Raw genomic sequence first — 22,519 nt, forward strand, 5'->3', positions numbered from 1 at the left:
CTTCACACAAAGTGCTTGGCAATAATTTTTCTTCTTGTGAAAAATATTATTACAGCTTACTCAGTCAGTATTAAATATTATTACTTTTTTTATTTAAAATATTTTTTTATGTACAACTATATAAATCAACGTTATTATAACATGACACAGGTACGTTACACTTTTTTTTTCGTAATTTATATTTATTTTATTTGTGTTTCACAGTGATAAAAATAAAAGTTTGTACAGCAGGTTTTCTCTCTCATTAAAATTATTTTAACTGCAAATTATTTTAATTTTTTCTCTAATCGCTTTAATTATTTTTTTCTTTATTTTAGCTGTCAATATGATAAAAGTCGATAATTTTTTTTAACACAATTTAATTTGAAGGATTTTTTTTTATTTTATGAAATAATTATTTTTTTGTACTTTTAATACGTTCGAACAGAGTTTTTTTCTGTAGAATTAAAAATTCATCAAAAATGTTTATTTTATTCTCAACACCTATTTAAATATTGCTCAATATCGATCCGAAACGTACGAAGTACAAATGACTACTAACTCACTGATAAGACCGCATGTTACATTCATTCACTCTGCTTTACTTGATTTTTATGACTCGAGTGATTACTGTATGGACAACTAACTGTCTCACACACGTACATGTTATTTTCCAACTTTTAATGTTTTTTGTTTGTATTTTTTCGAAAAAAAAGTCTTTGTGTAAGTCTTGATGAGAGGCAACGAGAATCAACATGAATTAAATGTGATCTGTCTCAGTTTTTGCTCATTATCAGTTCATTTGTTGTCTTTATAACGAGACATACCGAGTCTAAAGTAAAGAAGATTAGCACACAACGACATATATGGGACTGAATGCTGATCCGATAAGAAATGTCTCTGTTGGAGTGTTGTAGTTTTTTGAAAAAAAAAATAAAAGTTTTTCATGAGTTTTAATTAATTTTGAGATTTTAGGCTAAAACAATGAAGAAAAATGTTTTAATTTGACTTTGAATTAGCAAAATGCGATTTTCAAATTTTTAACGGTAATTTTTTGAATTGACATTTACGAATTTTAAGATTATATTTCTTTAAATTTTAATTTAAAAGTTTTTTTTAAAGGTTTTTGAGCAAATTTTAACTTTTAAATATTTTTTTAAAATAATTTTATGAGAAATATTCCTCAAAAAATTTAAAAATTGAAATTATTAATTAAATTTTTATTTAATTATTTTTAAAAATTAATTTGAAAGTTGAAATTTGCTCAAAAAACTTCAAATAAAGCTAAACTTTTCAGAAATTCATAGTTTTTAATTAAAAATAATTATTTTTATATAATTTTTAACTTGAATTAGCAAAAAGGCAATTTTCAAATTTTTAACCGTAATTTTTTGAATTGAGATTTACGAATTTTGAGTTTATTTTTTTAAAAGCTTTATTTGAAGTTTTTAACCAAATTTTTAAACTTTTAACCAAACTTTTAAATTATTTAAAAAATATATTTTTTTATAAAATTTTTAATTATTTGAGAAATTTAAATTATTTAAAAAATATTTTTTAATAAAATTTTTAATTATTTGAGAAATTCAAAGTAAAAATTTTTAATTGTTAATTCAAAAAATTACCGTTAAAAAATTTGAAAATTGCCTAATTGCTAATTCAAATTCAAAAATAATTAAATTTAATTAAAAAATTATTAAAAAAAAATAAAATTTTATAAATTTTTAATTAAAAATAATTATTTTAACTCCAAATTTTAAAAAATTAAATTAAAAATTTTTTTTTTAATAATTTTTTTCAGCCTAATTTAATTTTTAAAAAAATGCTCCATAAACAAATTCATGTCAAAAACACCTGAAAACCCAAACACATGGCACACATTTTGATATCTGATCGCATTCATTTTTAATCACGAAGGAAATATTATACACGATAGCACTTTATCAGGTGTTATGACTAAAAATTGCAGAAAAATCGACGGGGTTGTTGATTTTATTTAAAAATATTCTTACTGACATGCTGACTTGACATTTTACGAAAAATTGGATAAAAATTCTGTTTTTCCTGTTACGTCATGTCATGTCATTGACTTTTCTTATCACTTGAGAAATTTATCTTTGGGACTTTCTCTGACGCATTTTTTCTGGGAATTACAAATAAAATATTTTTACGTCGCTCCCAGGGATTATCGACTGATAAACGATCAATAAATCATTGAAAGATATCGACGGAAGGTTATCTTTACGATTTATTCATTCTTTAAACGCACCAAGAGTCTTATATAATCACAAAACTCATAAATGAACGTAATTTAATCTCTATCGTAGATAAGAACACACGTTGCACTCGAATTACAAAAAAAAATATTTGTACTCACCAAATTCCCGGCTCCAATGTTAAATTTACAACTTCATTTGTTTCGAATTTGTGACCTTTGTGAAAAATAAAATAAAAATTAAAAATTTTTTCGACACTCATTAAAATCAGAGACGACACGAAATTTTTAGCTCATTATCATTAAAAACAATTATTCGTTATGAAAAAAAGATTTTATCGGGTTAATTGTGGGTAATAGACGGTAAATAACAACAAAAGTGCTTAGAAAGTGAGGACGTTCATAATTGATATTGACCCACAAACGTTTATTTTAATGATAATGAGGTGTCGGAAACTGACCTGCCGAACAATGAAACTTACCTGCTCTTAATAGCGATTGAATGACTGTAACCATATCACGTGATTCGGCGACATAGACTTCCCGATCGGCGTCTTGGAGAGCATTTATATCCAAATCAAGGTCTAAAAATCGAAGAAATTTAATTTAAGGTAAAAATTCTGCATCGATAATCAATTTCACTCTTTAAAAAGCGATCGATTCAAACAAAAAAGTTGTCATCATGTTAAAATCAAAAAAATAATAAATAAATGCCTTTTACAACAAACTTCAACTTTTCAACGCGGGTAAGTTGAAACCGTGCCAGACCGATCGTCAAACTAAATAAACGATTGAGAAAAAAGTAAACCATTCGTCTCTATAGAAATTCTATAGGTTGACCCGTGACATGATATGAACAAAAACTTTTTTTCACATATGGTTTGCATTTCAGTTAAAAAGTAAATATTTCAGTTGATCTAGTTCTAATAAGAAAAAGAAGACGAGTAAGAAGGCACTTTAATGAGAGACAGTCTCTATTTGCAATAAAAATACCGATTGCAATCTAAACATATGTGTGACAAATCGTGACTGTGTTGGTCGTTTTGCATTCTTAAAAGTATTAAAAAAAATATTGAAAAAAAAAATTATTGAAAAAAAAAATTTTTTTAAAGCATTTATTAAAAGAGGCCTAAAAAGTAGAAAACAAAAATTTATTTTATTTAATTTTAAAAATAAAATAAAATTTTTCACTTTTAATAATTTTTTTTTGGGATTTAAAAAATTTTTAAAATAAAAAAAAATCTTGAAAGAACATTAAAGCTAAAACGTAAAATTTTTCGATTTTTTCCTACCTAATTTTATGAAAAATTTTTAAAAACCAAAAATTATTTTTTTTTTCTAATTTTTATCAAAAATTCACAAATTTTTGAACTTTGGTTTGATAAGAAATTTAATCAAAATTTTCATTAAAATAAGTTCAAAAGTCGACTTTTTCTTATATTTTTTTTTTAAATTTTCATGATGAAAAGTTGCCCTTTTTATTATTATTTTTTCTTTCTTTTTTTTTGGTAAGAAAATTTTTTCTTTTTTTTTTAATTAGGTATATTTAAATTTTTAAATTAATTAAGTTAAAAAAAAGAAATTAATTTTAAAAGTAGGTATGCAAAAATTTAGAAAAATTAATACAATTTTTTAAATTTTTTTAACAATTACGAATTATTTATTTTTTATTAAATTTATTTTTTTTTTAACAAAATATTCAATTAAAACTTTTTTATTAATTTAATTTAATATTTATTTAAAGCTTAAAAAAATTTTAAAATAAAGTTATAAAGAAACCATTTTAAAAAATTTGTCAAAATTTTTCTTTTTCATTTATTTTAATTTTTAAATTTCAAAAGTAGCTATACAAAATTTTAAAAAATTATTAAAAATCAAAAATTTTTAGGATTTTTCATTAAACTAATCAATGAAAATTTCATTAAATTAATTAACTTTTATTTCAACTAATAAAAAAATTAAAAATAAATTAAATAAAGTCGAAATAAAGTTAATTATAATAATCAATTTTACAAAATTTTCAAATAAATTAATTGAATTTTATGAAAAAAATTAAATAATTTTTTTTTAATAAATTTTAAAAAATTTTTTGAATGAAGTTAAAATTTAAAAAATTTTAATTTAATGAAAAAATAATTTTTTTTTTCTATATTAATTTTATTTAATTTTTTTTTATTATTTTATCAGTTAAAATATAATTAAATAATTTAATGAAAAATCCAAAATATTTTTGATATCTATTAATTTTTTATATTAAAATAATTTTTTCTTTAAAAAAATTAATTTTATTTTTTTTTTCAGGAATCATTTTATAAGCATCCGATTGATTGAATAAATACAATAAAAAATTTAAAAATTCAAAATAAAATTTCAACAAAAAGCACATGAAAAAATAAAATAAAAACAATACGAACAACTGCACCAAGCGACAGTTTAACCGTGTAAAAAAGTGTTTATATGACAAAAAATTTTACGTCATCATTTTAGCGGCTTATTTTTTTCACTGTATTTGTTTGCATTACTGCCAACCGCTTCAACACGTTGTTGTCTGAGACGTGAAACGTGGCTATGTATTGGAAAGTAAACAGAAGAACGACGAACAGAAGAAAGAACATGCGGAAAGAATCAACAGGTTACTGTTCAACGCGGCGAGTTGAATAACTTTTTTTTTGTGAGTGAAAGAGATTTGATCGAAAGAATTTCGCTGCAGGTTGAAGGTACTTACCGCCCAACATTTCCGCAATACTGTTCGGCGTCGCTGGCAAATTTGGCATGTTGATGAGTTTCGTTGCATCGGCTGCCGGCACCAACGCTTTCGACAAGTCGCCCGACTTAAAACTAACGAATTCTTTTCGTAAATCACAAAATCTCCAGTAATACGAGGGAAGATCAATCTCTTTGGCACATGCTTCTGGATGCAAGCATTGTCTTAATGGTAGTTGGCCGTCGGTAACGAGACGGAAATTTGAACTTGTGGGGTCAATTGACAGAGAGCGTGTGTATGAATCGAACTGAAAAGAGAGAAAAAGAGAAAAAAATTATTTTTTTTTTGTTGTTTAAACACGCATTTGACCACCTAACTCGTTTATTGCCTCGAAAAAACACACTTCGACGGAGGAAAACGCATTCTATTTAATAATAGAGCCACTCAAACAAAAGTTATTGTTGATGTTGACGTTTGACTACACACTTTTGCATTAATGTCGGTCCGCAATTTATTCGCAAGTCATTCGCGGCGGAGGTACGTATCAGCATTTCAATCAAAATACACACGAGCTATTATTGTTGTGTTGTTATTATTATATTTAATAAATAATTATTACATGTTCGTGCACTCATACACCTGCTAAGCTGCGATCCTCGTTGAAAGGTATGCGAAAAATTATTATTCATGTTTCATGTGTGTGTAAAAAAAAGTCTAACAAACATGAATGATTTTGTCAATGAAAAAAAAAATAAATAAAAAATGCTGACATCTTGTGACGAGTTGAAGAATTTCAGAATATTCTTTTTTTTTTTTTTTTTGAATTAAAAAAAATATTTTTTTTTTCTGTCGGAAACTAATTTTATACTCTAATGACTCTGACAGCACAATATTGAGATTTTTGGTAGGGGATCAATCATTGTATAAAGCTTTTTTGTGTTTTTTTTTTATTTTTTTTTTTATTTTTTCCATTAGCAATTACAATCGTCTTACAGCTTTATTTAACTTTCGTTTATTTGCAGGTTGTTTGAAAGGAACTTTCAAAAGTAAGGCAAGTCAAACGAAATAAAGAAGTGATTTTCATCGAACGTCTTTATAGTTAATGGGCTTTACTAACAGTTCGTAATCGAATAACTAACTAATAAGGGGTCAGAAAATCCTCCTATTTTTCTCAAGTATTTAATACAAGAGAAAAAGCAGAGATGTGAATATAAATTTTAAAAAAAAGGCAAAAATTTGTATTTTTTTATTTTAAATTAATTTTAATATTTTTTTTAGATATGAAGAATTTTTAGTCATGAAAAATTAAAAAAAGCATGGATGAGTTTGAAAAGATACAAAAAAGGCATTAAATGCAACAAATTCTTCAGAATGACTAAATTTTTGATAAAATAATATTTTTTTTTGTAAAATTAATTAAGCCGAATTTGAAATAGAAAATGGAAAATTAATTTTTTTTTTTAATTTCTCCAATTATTTTATTATATTTATTAAAATATTTTTTTTTATAATTTTGATATTAAAAAAAATTAATTAATAATTTTAATAATAAAAATTAATAGAATTTATTTAAAGAAATAATTTAAAGTACCTATGCAATCGTATCTTACAATTTTTAATATTTTATTATGAAATTTTCTAAAATCTATTAAATTCAATTATTGTCGAATTTTATTTTTTTTTTACTAATTTTTATTTTATTTTATTTATGATAAAAAAAAATTATTTATAACTTTTTAATTCGTTCTTAAGCTTTTGTTATAAAAATTAAAAAAAAATCAAGAAATTTTCTTTTGTTTAATTTAAAAAATATATTTTTCATTTTTTTTCAAATTTTAAAAATTTATATAAAATAATAAGAAATTCATATTTTTTTTTATATTCAAAATTTAAATAATTTAAAAATTTTAATTTTGATTAACTTATTTAAAATTGTCGAAAAATTTAAAAAAAAAATCATTTTTTTTAATAAATATTAATTTTTTAAATTTTTCGTTAATTTATAATTGATAAAATTTTGTTAATTAAAATTAAATTTAGAAAATTAATTTTCTAAATATTTTACATAATTCTCTTATTTATAAAATTTTTCAAAAAACTTAATTTTTTAATTTATTTTTTTTATTAATGAACAAAACAAAAAATATATTTTTTAAATTAATAAAAAAAAATAAATTAAAAAATTAAGTTTTTTGAAAAATTTTATAAAGATAAAATTTAAAAAAAATATTTTACAAAAAGATTACTTGTTTTATTTTAAATAATATTTTTAATATATTTTTTCAAATTAATTAATTTTTTTTAATATTTATATTTTTTAGTATATCAAAAATATTATAAAAAAGCCCCAATGACACAACGTTCCTGATTTTAACTCTCAACATAATTAGCCGACGAATCGTTTATGTATGTATATCTTTCTCACACATCGCGCAGCATCACAGCAAGGAGCGTCGTCGACGCTGTTAATAAAAACAACATTAAATAAATAGCCACACAACATTAAAATATTTATATATAAGAAAATTCCATTAATGATGGTCGATTAAAAATAAAATGAGTGTATGTTGTATAAATTTATCTCCAACTTCAGTACATAAAAAATATATACGCATTTATATTAAGAGAGACTAAGTCAATGATGATGATGATGAAAAAAAAAATCTATAATGAAAAAAATAGAAATAGACAAGAAAAAGAGTTGTAAAACAGGTGTACAAAACGGACAGCGAAGTATGTGTGTAAACAGATAAAAGCAAATAAGTGATGGGTTTTAATAAAATAATAAGAGACAAAAAATCTGTAGTATTAAGGAAAAAAATGGTAAATAAATGGAATGTAATAGAAAGATAAAAAAAAAGTTAAAAACGAATGCGAGGAATGTTCCAACAACAAATTTATGTAGTTATTGGCGCTCGCACAATAAATCTGCTGCTAATCGAACGATCTTAATCAAGGTAACAACATTCGTACATATGGCGCGCAAATTCATTATCAGATATTAAATTGAAAAAAAAAATAATTATTATGTGAAATAAATTATGAGGTGATGAGAAATCATGTTTACTCTGTTTCTCAATTTTTTATATATTTTTTCAATTATATGACATTATTTTAAAATTTCTTAGAAAAGTGTCTCTATAATGTGTGTTTGCCATTTTAAACAGCATGATGGAGCAAGAGAGAGGAAAAAAATGTTTACAAGCCATATTTGTTTACGAGTGATTAAAAATGAACGTAGTCCAACAGTAATTCTATAAATTACTCAATACAGGCAGTTACCAACAGAATCTCTATGTATAACCGGATATGGTGCGCATCAGCAAAATATATAATAAAATAAACACCATCAGTATTTTTTTTTTACCGCATTTCGAGGAAAAATGTGGTATTATTTAGGGAAAGTAGTCTGTCCGATGTAGAACGTTTGCCAATTTGTCGATAAGTTGCCCATTTGTCGATTATTTGCTCATTTGTCGATAAGTTGCCCTTTTGTCGAAAATTTGCCCATTTGTCGATTATTTGCTCATTTGTCGATAAGTTGCCCTTTTGTCGAAAATTTGCCCATTTATCGATTATTTGCTCATTTGTCGATAAGTTGCCCTTTTGTCGAAAATTTGGCCATTTATCGATTATTTGCCCATTTATCGATTATTTGCTCATTTTTCGATAAGTTGCCCTTTTGTCGAAAATTTGCCCATTTGTCGATTATTTGCCCATTTGTCGATTATTTGCCCTTTTGTCGATAAGTTGCCCTTTTGTCGAAAATTTGCCCATTTGTCGATTATTTGCCCATTTGTCGATAAGTTGCCCTTTTGTCGAAAATTTGCCCATTTGTCGATTATTTGCTCATTTGTCGATAAGTTGCCCTTTTGTCGAAAATTTGCCCATTTGTCTTTTTTTATTTTAAATTATATTGATTAAAAAAACATTTGAATAGGAAATCGCAAATCGAAATGCGATAACTTTGTTCGTCGTTTTTCTCATGACGACTTTATATTTATTTTTTTTATTATTTTACTTTTTTTGCTGTCATAATAATTAAAGAAGAATATGAGCAGCGGAAAAAAGTTGCGTACCAGCATACAAAGCGCAAGCAAACATTATTCACTCTGTTGTCTTTATTTACAAGAAATGTCGTTAGTTATGGCTATTATTTGGCTTGGAATCAAGTGTTTGAACAAAAAAGCCATGAAAAGGGGCACACAGTGATTCAATTATACATGCGCGCGATTCGACACAGAATTCAGGAAAGACAAAAAAAAATGTTTATTTAATGTTATGTTACATATAATAATAATAATAAAATTAATGGTAATAGTTAGAGGCAATAAATTTGCCATCTCATAGCGCAAAGGAAGAAAAAAAAAACAATAAGCAATCAATCACTGAACAGCAACATTTTATAACGCGCACAAATGATTCATTGTATAAAGTTAACGTGTCACTTTTTTACCGATCCATACATAATACATGTACAAATTTTTATTTATGATGAAAGAAATTACATAATAATTTTAATTTATATGCCACATACATGCATCGCATCGCTGTCGCTGTTCGATGATAATCATGGAAATCTCTTGCATGCGGCGTATATTTTTTTTTTATTTATTTATTTACAAAACAAAATTTTTAAAATATATTCATATTATTGTATATAAACATAAACAACAACAACATATATAAACATATATTATACAGATCGTCATCAAAATGCCTTTGAGCAAGTTAGCTTTTCTTCTTATGTACACAACATATCTCTCTTCTTGGTACATAAATGCAAGGCAAGCAGTGGCAAGTGAAAGATATCAAAAACGAAAAACCTGTTTCGTGTTCTTTTTAATGTTAATTTTTATCTTTTTTTAAGGTTTTTTATATGATTATTATGAAAAAATATACAAGAGAATGGTATTTGATAAAAATCGAAGAACAGAATTCAAACATAAATTTAATTTCATGCCCTAACTTTACTTTTGATTTTATTCACATTCATTGGACTTGAACGACTTGAGTTTTTTTCGATTTTTTTTTAGTTAAATCAATCTAATTCAATAAAAAATTAATGTGAGCATATTTATTATTTATATATTATTATATATGATATATAAAAAATATATAATAATAAATATAAAAAATATAATATAATATACATAAAAAATTAAAAGTATTAAAATATATTTTATATTTATTTATTTTTAAAAATTAATTATTATTATTAAAATTAATTTATTTAATAATAAAAAAATTAAAAAATATATATAAAATAATAATATAATAAATATATATTTTTTTGGTTTGAAATAATTTTTTTAAAAATTTTTTTGAACAGAAATATATATTAAATAAATTTTTTACCATTTAATAAATATTTCTGTTTAAAAAAAAATGAAAAAATTATTTTGAACCAGAAAAAAATTATTTTTTTGTATATTAATAATTTAATAAATAATTTTTTGTATATAAATATTTATTAATTTAAATATATTTTGTATATAAATTTTTTTTTTTTGGTTCAAAATAATTAGGTATATTAAGATTGTTTTTAAACAGAAATATTTATAAAATAATTTTTTTTTACATTTTTAAATTTTTTCTGTTTAAAAAAATTCTTAAAAAATTATTTTGAACTAAAAAAAAATTTTTGCTTATTTATTTTTTTAAATATTAAACATATTTTATAATATATATTATTAAATATATTTTTTTACAAATAAATATGTTGACATACATTTTTGTTATTATATTAAATAATTAATTTACAAAAAAAATATCAAGAATAAAAAATAATAATAATAAAGAGACCATCCCGCATAAAACCTGTTTATTAACGGAATTTATTGCCAAAAAAAAATAAAAATAAATAAATCTATGTGAATGTCATCCAAACAAAACTATGATAAAGTGTAAATTTTTGTTTTCGTTTTGTTTCATCGACATTTTTATTTTCGTACATATTCATACACACTCGAGTATATGTTTATAAATATTACTTTTGTACACACGCGCATTTGACTAAAGGCCAAATGTAATAGTAATAAATACGTTCGTCATGTAAAAAAAAAAAAAAACAAAAATGTCGACTGTAGGCGTACCAAAAACAAAGACCCATCGGAAGATTTCAATGCGAATTTTATGACATGAGGCGAGAAACTTGTCAAAAGAATACTTGAAGAAGCTTACAAGATATGTAAATCGATGTAAAATAAAGAAAAAAAAATCTTACAGTTCCGTGACGGGTGTGACACATTTCTTGCTTTCTTTATCTTTAAAATGCTTTCGACAAGTAAGTAGTTGGTAACAAGTGACGGAAATTCTTTGCTCTTACAACATTTTACACAAAAGTAACTTTTTTGATCGAATTGATGTTTGTGACAGGTTTGGTGCCATGATACAGTTAGGAGATTAACATATTTAGAAAATTATTAAGTTCGGTTAAAGGTTTGATTTGATTTGATTAGTTTTTGGATTGACGTGAATGACCTATTTATTGACATTTTTTTACTTTCAGAAGTTCACTCAAATGAAACTGAAAGATAAAAATTTTTTAAATTTCTTCTGAGGGTTTCAGAAAAATTTGAATTAATTCATAAAGTTTTTAGTTATTTTTTTTTTATTTTTTAAAAATCTTTTTGACATTTATTTTTCAATTATTTTTTGCAATATTCATTCACTCAGATATTGAAAAATGATTTTAATTTTTTTTTTCAATTTTTTAGTTTTAGTTTATTTAATTATTTTAATAGTAATTTTAATTTTTTTTTGCAAATAAAAAAATTTATTTAATTTTTTTTTACATATTCTTAAATTAAACTTTTTTTATTTTTTAACTAAATTTTATTAAATAAATTTTTCTGTTAAAAAATAAAATTAAAAAAAAATAAATTTTTATAAAATAATTTCAATATAATTTTTTTTTAAATTTTATTTTATTTTTTTTATTTATTTATTTTATTATTTTTTTTTAAATTTTATTTTATATATTTTTTAAATTTTTGTTCATTATTTTGTAAAAATATTCAAATTAAAATAATTAAATTAAATTTAAATTTATTATTTAATTCAAGAATTAATTAATTTAATTTTATTGAATAAATAAGAAAAAAAAATTTAAAAAAAATGAAAAAAAATTCTCAATAAAATAATTTTAAAAAATTTCAAAATTTTCAATTGAAAAATTTATTGTTTATTATTTTTTTTTATTAAAAAAAATAATTATATTTAATTTGATAATTATTTAATTTATTTTTTTAATTAATTAATAAAATTTAATTATATGAATTTTTCTGTTACAAAAAATAAAATTAAAAAATTCTTAAAATTCATTAAAATGAATTCTAAATATGTTGAATACTTAAAACTTAATTTATGTAAAAATTGTCATTGGAAACATTGTAACGATAAATTTTACAAATATCACTCATGATATATTTACGACACGGGGAATATCATGCCACATAATTATGACCTGTCGATCAGGGCGAGAACAAAATGATACTTTTATTAATTAATATTTATACGGCACTCTATAATTACAATTTATTTAAAAAGATAATCTGATCAGGCTTTAGGTCTCGTTTTCGTTTGCAAATCAACCGCACATGAGAAAAATTCCCATAACGTAATAACTTCTAAACTTAATCACTCGACAGTAGGTACCTTGTTGCAAATATACAAAACACACGCTTTGAGTATATTTTTATAATTATAGTATTATATTTTGAGTTTATGCTAATAAACAACCACAATTTGCATACACACTTAGTATTCTCGGTTTTCTTAAAAAGAGAACTCATTCAATGAATGTCTCGTAAGATTTAATGTTAATTGACTCCGCGATGCATTCAGCTTCTGTCTGTACAAATATTTACTTGAAAACTTGAAAATGATTCAAAAAAGTGGAAAAACTCCGTTTGAAAATATCGCTGCGTCATGAACTCATTCGTAATGGAAATTAAAAGTAATAAATATTCAAATTCACGTCAATTGAATTAATTTATCGAAAAAGAGTGACTTGACAATTCCCATTACTGAATGACCACAAAACACTTTGCACCGCAGCGTTATTAAAAAAAATCTCATAATCATTCATCATAAATCGATAGCGAATCGACGAGACAAAAGATGACAAGGTCTCGAGTCAACAAGTGCATCGCAAATGCATTTCTTGAATTTCTAAACAAATTCTTCACCTGTCGTAGACATTTGCATACATATTTGTCTACCGAGCGCAACATTGTCACCTGAGATGAATATTAAACAAGGAAGAACGCTAAAAATAACAATAAAAATACTTGAGGTAAGCATAGATTTATTTAGTCAAAACCACTTTTTTTCTTCATCAAAACTATGCCAACTCATATAAATTTTTCGTTTTTTCAGCCGAAAAAAAATATATTATCATAAGAGACAGATATAACGTAATTTTGCCACATTCTTGCATAAACTTGCGAGACGTGATGCTAATTTTATGGCTCCCCAATTAAAGAAATGCTCATAAAAAAAAGAGAAATTTCTTCTCTCGAAACACAATTTTTTTAGCGCTTGATAAAATCGTATCAAAAAAAATGACATAGCTGCACATCAAACTATTTATTTATAAATGTGAGATAAAAAATTGATTGTATCAATGATAGCACAGCTGAGACAATCTTGCAAACACGTTTCTCTCTTTGCACGTTTATAGTTGAAGAGATGCGCGGCGTTGATGATGTGACAAGTTGACTCGTTCGATGAATGTATATTCATTCAATTAATGAATGAATAATAAACACTTGAATGGCTCAAATTCAATAGATAGGCGACGACAGCAATTACAACATCATATAAACAAATAATTTTATATTTTACGATAAAAAACAACAATTGCCATTCGATTCGAATGTCATCTCAGATTTTCACTTTCTTTAATAATTTTTTTTTTTATTTTTTAGGATTTTTCATAGAAGCAGTGACGGAGAAGTTAAAAAATTTTTCGAGATCGCAAAGAAAAATGGGATCATCTATGGTCAAATTTATATATTTTTTAAATTAAAGCGCCATCTATGGTCAAAATTTTCACTTTTTAATAATTTTTTTTAATTAAAGCGCCATCTATGGTCAAAATTTAAAGCGCCATCTATGGTCAAAATTTTTACTTTTTAATATTTTTTTTAATTAAAGCGCCATCTATGGTCAAAATTTTTACTTTTTAATATTTTTTTTAATTAAAGCGCCATCTATGGTCAAAATTTTTAGTTTTTAATATTTTTTTTTAATTAAAGCGCCATCTATGGTCAAAATTTTAATTTTTAATCGAAAATTATTTCAAAAGCGAAAAAAATTACTTTTTACTTGAAAAAATTATTTTTTTGTTTTTTGAAACGCCATCTATGGTCAAAATTTTTACTTTTTAATATTTTTTTTAAATTAAAGCGCCATCTATAGTCAAAATTTTAATTTTTAATCGAAAATTTTTTCAAAAACAAAAAAAAATACTTTTTAGTTGAAAAAATTAATTTTTTGTTTATTGAAACGCCATCTATGGTAAAAATTTTTACTTTTTAATATTTTTTTTTAAATTAAAGCGCCATCTATAGTCAAAATTTTAATTTTCAATTGAAAATTTGTTCAAAAACAAAAAAAAATAACTTTTTGTTTTTTGAAGCGCCATCTGTGGCCAAAATTTCAACGCGAGATTAGCTAAGACGCTAAAAACAATTGGAGTGTCAGAAAGAAACGTATACGGATTTAAACCAGTTATTGAGATTGAAAACCTCGATTCACGACTTGATCCTTAAAAAGAAGATTTTATGGAAATAAGAGCCTTTACTTAGCGAAGTCTCATTGATCCTCAATGAATTTTTTGTTAGCTTTTAGATAAGTTTAAAAAAAATTCAAAAATTTTTTTCCAGATAAGAAATTAATCTTTTCCAATTAATTCAAACCAAGCAAATATCAGCTAAAAAATACCGAAAACAGCCTTAAATATCTACGCTACTGTTTTTAAGCAGTTAAAACAAAAAAAAACTACGAGATAGACACAGGTGCAATTGGATATCGAATTGACTGCAATATTATTATTATTATGTTTATGCGCGTTTCTTTCCGGCTACAAATAATTACAAGTGTGATTCGAATGGCAATAAATTATTATTTTTCTTTACAAAAATTGCATAGTAATTAATATCGCGCAATTAAATCACGTCGGTAATTGAGACTTTCAAATAAATCGTAGCACTATCATTTATCAAAAAAGAGAGCCAACTCCATCACCTTTTTCAGACGCTTGAGTAACAAATGTAATTTTGCGGAGCAATAAAATTATATAGTTTTACAGAATAATCGATATAAAAATAAAAACGCAACATTGTGCTTTTTTTGCAGCCATTTATTTATAAATAAAAGATTTTTTTTTCGCTCTGCGAGGAAAATAAACATACAATCAAAATTGATTTCTTTTCAAGATTAATCATGCGTCTCATCTCCCACGAGAGTTGAAGTTTGTTGCTATTTGCAACGAAAAAAGGGAATATCACTTCATTTATTATCATCATCATTAAATAAACGCTACTTTAATTACTTTTTGCTGTTATAGAGTTTCTTTTTGTATAAATTTATTTTTATTTTTTTTTTAGCAAAAAAGCCCTTGGTCATTCAATTTTTGCGTGTTACTAATAACTCTGCTCGTCTGTTAAAGTAAATTTAATACAGTGAATTTTTAAATTTTAATACAAAGAATTATTTAAATTCCTTTAAATTATTTAACCTAAAATAATTATTAAAATTTTAATCAATAATAATTAAATTCTAAAAAATAATATTTAATTAATTTTTAATTATAATTTAATTTTTTAAAAATAATTATATTAATAATTAAATTAAATAAATAAAATTACAATTTAAGAAAAAATAAAAATTAATAAATTATAAAAAAAAAAATTAAATTTAATTAAATTAATTTTTTTTTAATTTAAAAATTTAATTTAATTTTTTTAATTTAATTTGTTTTTTTTTTAATTTTTTTTATTAATTTTATTATTTTAATTTAATTAAATTATTATATTTATTATATTTATTTAATTTAATTTAAAAATAATTTTAAGGTTTTTTAAAAAAAAATTTATTAAAAAAATTATTTAAAAATAAAAGCTTTTTTAATTTTAAATAAAGTTTGAATCAGAAATAGTTGAAAAAATTAATAAATTAAAATAAAAAAAAAATAATTAATTAAAATTATTAAAATTTTAAATTTTAAAATAAAATTTAAAAATAATTAATAAAATAATAAAATTAAATTAATTTAACAAAAAATTAATAAAAAATAAATTTTAAATAATATTTGAATAAAATTTTTAATAATAATTAATCGATAATTAATTAAAAATTCAAGATTTTAACTGCTTTTAATATTAAAAAATAATTTTGTTAAAAAAATTAAAACCACACTGTACAAAATAAATGAATGTTAAAGAATTATGCGCCACGAAAGAAAAAAATAGCATCGCGTACAAAGCGATAAAATAATGTCAAGGAAACAGCAACTTGTACAGGCTTTTAAACAAACGCGAGAACAGGTGATTAGAAGACCTTTTAACTCCAATCAAGTGTGGTATGTAAAACATCTTCACTTCTACTATTCATTCTTTCGCGCAACATTCATTCACACTAACGACGCAAAAGATTAACTTTGAGGCAAATTTTTTCATGCCTTCACGTTACCTTACAAAATTAATAATAATATATCAATTTTTCCACACTCGAGCCTCATCAAGTAGATGGATGATAAATTAAGTAGATAATATTAATCAAAATATATAACAATATAAACCAATTTTAAATAATTGAAAAAAAAACTTACTTCATCAATTACTTCATTGAGTGGTTTTCCTGCTTTTTGTAATAGCGCGTCTGTGATGTGTGATGTTAGCTCGTTGCATTCTTCGTTTTCGCCAGCGTTGTTGTTCAGCGATGTGGTTGTGTTTGGCGGATGATCTTTGCCCAATTGACCCAATGGTCGAACGAGGTATTGTTTGTAGCCAACGATCTGCAATTAAACAAAAAAAATGTTTTTATTGAATTTTCAATGCAAATCTGAATGGTTTTCAAGAACATGCAAAACTTAAGTAAACAATAAATTTTACAATTACAACAATTAAACTACGTGTCATAAATTAATGTAACGACCCATATAAAATTCATACGAACTCTTACGACGAAGCTAACCTTAGATAACGTTGACAATGACAACAACTTCATCGTCAACAACGACGAAAAAACTGTTTTGCATTTGTTATTTGTATTTGACTAACAATATAAACTTAATATTTAGCTTTGCATTATAATAATTAATATTTTATTAGCTTGATCTTCTCCATATGTATAACATGCGAAAAAAAAAGAAAAATGACAAAGTGCATTCATTATGCAAGTCAAGTATAAAATGGTTAAATATTTACTAAAAGCCTATTTTATTAAAACATGAAAAAAAGAGTTGTTTTTTTAACAATGAAATAACATGTGTTGCGGAAAAAAGGGCATTTGACAAAATTTTAACATACATCATAATATGTATGATTACAAATATACAAAAGTCATTCTCGTAAAAATTAAAATTAAAACAATATTAATATATTTTATTATTGTTATGAGAACAAAGGAAAATTTACACAAAAACAAAAAAAAATATATATAAGCACACAAGCTTAGATAGAGACAAGTTACAAAACACATTACGGTCTGATAATGTGATAAACGAGCATTCAAGAAACATGACATTCACATGATTAAATTATAATTATTCATGTGTAACTTTAAATCTTTTATTTTAATTATTTTTTTTTGTTTGTTTTAATTTTTTTTAAATTTGAAAAATTGAAAGTATATTATTTTATATAAAATTACTTATTTATTTTTATTTTTTTTTAAATCATGTAATAAAAAAATATTAATAATAAGCCGTAATAAGCTCAATATATTTTCCTGTTATTAATATTTTTTTTCGAAATAAAATTAATCATTTAAATTTAAAACAAAACTAATAAAATAAATAAACAAATAATAAAATATTACAATTTTAAAAAAAAATAAATATATTTCAAAATTTATTGATTTTTTTAATTTTTATTTATTTATTTATTTTTTTTAAATAACTTATTAAAAAAATATTAAAATATATTTAGCTTATATTTTTATATATTATACATTTTATAGCTTATATATTTTTAAAAATATATAAAAATTAATAATTAAAAAAATTAAATAAATAATATATTTTTAGTTACTTTAAATTTTTTAAAAAATTAAGTATATAAGTAAATAAAAAATAATAAAAAATATATACATAATAAAATTATATTTATTAAATATAATTAATTAAACTTAACAAAAATTTTATTTTTGAAATCGTTTATCAAAAAATATTAATGACAGGAATATATATTAACCTTATTATTAATATTTTTTTAATACACGATGAATCATTTAAAGTAATAAAAAAAATAAATATAAACAAAGAAAAAAATAATTTTAATTAAAATTTAATTAAATTTTAAAATAAATAAATTTATATATAAAAAAAATAATTTAAAAAAAAATAATATATTTTTAGTTAGGTACTTTCGAATTTTCAAAATATTTTTAAAAGTAAAGTATATAAAAAATTAAAACAAAAACATATATTAATTCGAAAAAAATTAAAATAAAATAGAAATTAAAATAAAATATTAGGTACCTAACTAAAATAAATAATTAAAATAAAAAATTAATTCGTCAAAAAAAGTCCCAAAAAATTAAAACGTATTAAAAATGAATTCTTAAAATTTAAAAAAAATCTGCATAAATAATGGAGTCCATTAGTAAACAAAATAAGATGTCATCACCAAATGAATGTTTGTCTGATTTGAGTTGAAGTTTAAACTTTATTGTTTGTGATATATGGCATTATTAGTCCCAACACTCTTTTATGTTTATTTTTCTTTGTCATTTTTTGTACTCTTTGACGTCTTTCGATAATAATAAAAAAAAACTTTTTTTTAATTTTTTTTTCTGTTTGTTGAAACAAATATGCAAAAGCATGACAAAACAAAAAAAAGATTGTATTTTTTTTTCTTCTTAATAAGTCCAATCCGTACAAAGCACAAGCGAACAAATCAACGGCGAATCAGCACGAGAGGCAAAAGCGTGACAAAATACATTTGACATAATGGTGACATTTTTTTCACTCTTGAAAACGCTGAGGTTTTGGTGAATGGCAACAACAATCATATTCTTACATTCACAGACTGAGAATATTAATCAAATAGATTAGCCGCAAAAACGTTCGTTCGTTCATTCATTTATTCGAGAGTTCACAGTTAATAATATTTAGATAGGGCGAGGAGTGAATGTCATTATAGATGTAAAATTGAAAATTGTGGCTGATTTGACCTATTTTTTTATGACTGACTGCGTATTCTGTCATTAAAATGGGCAACTGAGCAGTTAAAAATGTTTACTTTCACAAAAAAAAAATATAGATTATTTCTAACAGGAAAGCCAGATAAGATTTTTAGCAATAAAAATAAATCACGCGACTGAATATTCGGACCAAAGTTGATATTTGCGGTTAACCTCTGAAACTTTTTTTCAAGCATTTTTTGGAATTATCTAAAAATAAATAAAATTGCAATGAATTTTCAAAAGATCGTATCTTCTAAGATGGGAGTGAAGGTCATAAAATACAATAATAAGTGACTTCAATCCATATATTTTATTTTTTTAAAATTTTTTTATACAAAAATAATGATTTTTTTTTATTGTATTATTAAAAAAAAATATTTTATTTTTTTCTTTAATTTTAGGTAAACTTGAGAAAAATTTTTAATTTTAATTTTTTTTTTTTATTTTTTAAAATTTTTTTTTTAAATTTATTTTAAAAATTTTTCTTTTATTTTTTTAATATTAAATATTTATATTATTTATTTTTTTAAATTTTATTTATTTATTTTTTTTTTTTATTTTAAAAAATCTTATTCAAAAATAATGATTTTTTTTTATATTATTAAAAAAAAATTATTTTATTTTTTTTTTCTTTAATTTTAGATAAACTTGAGAAAAAAATTAAATTTTTTGATTTTATAATTTTTTTTAAAAATTTATTTAAAATTAAATTTTTACTTTTTATTAATTTTAATTATTTATATTTATTTTTTTTATTTTAAAAATCTCATTAAGGCATACAAAAAAAATATTTTTTTATACAAACATATTTTTATTTATTCGTTTATTTTATTTTAATTTTTTTTTAATTTTTAGGTAAGACGATTCGAGAAAAAATGAAAAATTCTTATTGAAAATTTATTTCAATTAATCCAAATCAAGCATAAAAATTTATATCCAACATTTTTTGGAGTCATCTAAAAATAAATAAAATTGCAATGAATTTGCAAAAGATCGTATCTTCTCAGATGGGAGTGAAGGTCATAAAAACAACAATAAGTGACTTCATTCCGTAATTTTAAAGCTAAAAAAAGATGAAAACATCAAAGAAACGCCTCCAGTTTTTGTGGGAAAATATTTTAATTTTTAACGCTAATAACAAAAATCATCAAGATTGACAAACAAACATTTTTTACAAGGATGTAACAAAATATTTAAACAAGAATTACATCGAAACGTGGAGAAATTTCGCTGTGATTCATAATGTTTGCAAAATTTCTAATTTCGTGACATTTTCATGAGAAAAATATGATAATTTAAATTCTTTGCACACATTTTGACACTACTAACTGCCATGTTAAAATAATTTATTAGACCATGATTCGTATCAGGTTGCGTTTCAACAATGGCTCAAAACGGAGATGAAGCTACGTGCGAATAATGTGGCGCTTATAACATAACAGTTTTTAAGGTCAACCAGTTTTCATCGAAATTTTTTGTGTTGTTTTTTGGAATGTTGTGTGAGAAATGAGTGAAAAGAAAAATCGAAAACATTTCTTCTACTACATTCTTTAACATTGACGACGACGTTCCAGTTTCTAATAAAATATTCATGACTATTCCATAATAAATTATTATATATTTTTTCGACGAGTTCATTCAACTGATAATTTTTTTTATCTTTTTTCGAGTTGTCCTCAAGTTTTGTTCACAGGTATGTTAATTATTGAGTGAGTGTGTGCCATTTTTTACTGATTACAATAGATGACAACACTCCTTGCGGGCATTTTTCGACGAAAATTAATAAATTTCACGAATTTGCATAAAATATTAAGAAATTTGCATAAAAACCTTATTGTGATCGATTTTCCGTTGGATGTTTGGATTTAAAAAAAAAAAATTTTTTTTGAGACATGATATTTTTAGTAATTTATTGTCCCAAAATACAACACCTGAACATTTTTTTTGTCGATGCATAAATCCAGTTGGAAATTTTGAGGTAAATTTTTTAAACTTTTTTTTTACAAAAATAAAAGATTTTGCTTTTATTTTTGTATAAAAAATATATTTTTTTTTAATTTAAAAGTAATTTTTTTCATAATTAAAAAATTATACTTCAAAAAATTAAATTTTAAAAATAAAAAAAAAATTATACGTAAATTTTTTTACTCTTTTATTATTATTCTTATTTTTTCCATTTATTTTATTTTTTTATTTAAATTTTTAATCAATTTTTTTTTTAATTTAAGGTAAGATGGGTCGTGAAAAAATTTTTCCTGATTTAAAAAATTTTATCAATTTAATTTTTATTTTAAATAAAAAATTATTACTTTTTTATACAAAAATATTTTTATTTATTTAATTAATATAATTTTTTTTTATTTTAAAAAAAATATTTTTTATTTCCTTTCTTTTTTAAATTTTAATATTTATTTAATTTTTTTATTTAATATAATATAATTTTTATATTTATTTATTTTAAATTTTTAATTAATTTTATTTAAATTTATTTATTTATTTTTAATTAATTTATTTTTAATTTTTTTTTAATCTTTAATTTAATTATTTTTTATTTTTTTTTAATTTTTAGGTTAGACAAAAAAAAAATAAAATTTCTTCTGATTGAAGCAATTTTTTATCAATATTTTTTCAATTAATCCAAACCAAGCAAAAAAAAAAATAATCCAACATTTTCATCTGGGAAAAAAACAAAAAAACATGCATGGGAACATATCAAAAACTCACGAAAATAATTAATTTTGCAACATTGTGTCGCAGCTTGTTACAAATGCCAAAACAATTAAAGTTCATAAGTTTAATTGCTCTCTTTGTACTTGCTCATTACCTTTTAATATGTTCATTATTTTTATAAACAACATGAAAAAAATTTAAATTAAACTTTTGTGCCCTCTTAATTGTCGAAGTAATTGCCTTAAAACACCCTGACGCGTTCAATGACAAAAATTTTGTATTTTATTATTTTCCAACATGTTTCGTTGTAAATTGTACTCTCTTTTCTGACACTTGACTCAGAATTATTTTTTTGTGTACTTGAACATAATCCAATGCACTTTTATTCAATTTAATAACTTGCTCGTTAAATAAAATAAAAGCTGAAATACCGGTCAATATTCATTCCAATTGCATTGTGTATGAAAGTGAAAAATTTTTATGAGTCAAGTTACATTCGAGTCGGTCTTCGGTCGTACAAAGAGGAAAGGAAT

The 22,519-nt window shown here is 22.4% G+C and overlaps 1 protein-coding gene across 2 annotated transcripts in view; it reads right to left on the bottom strand.

The window, feature by feature from the left end:
• The window catches only part of LOC134827424 (RNA-binding protein fusilli), a 54,685-nt gene that overhangs the window by 12,710 nt on the left and 19,456 nt on the right, over positions 1-22,519 (bottom strand). For both annotated transcript variants that reach the window (XM_063840046.1, XM_063840045.1), the window contains exons 3-6: positions 16,738-16,923; positions 4,920-5,205; positions 2,677-2,778; positions 2,357-2,411 (exon numbers count right to left, since the gene is read on the bottom strand). In XM_063840046.1, coding sequence (XP_063696116.1) covers positions 2,357-2,411; positions 2,677-2,778; positions 4,920-5,205; positions 16,738-16,923 — 629 coding nt within the window. The remainder of the gene's footprint in view (positions 1-2,356; positions 2,412-2,676; positions 2,779-4,919; positions 5,206-16,737; positions 16,924-22,519) is intronic.

This window comes from Culicoides brevitarsis, chromosome 1 (assembly GCF_036172545.1).
Source record: "Culicoides brevitarsis isolate CSIRO-B50_1 chromosome 1, AGI_CSIRO_Cbre_v1, whole genome shotgun sequence".
NCBI lineage: Eukaryota > Metazoa > Arthropoda > Insecta > Diptera > Ceratopogonidae > Culicoides > Culicoides brevitarsis.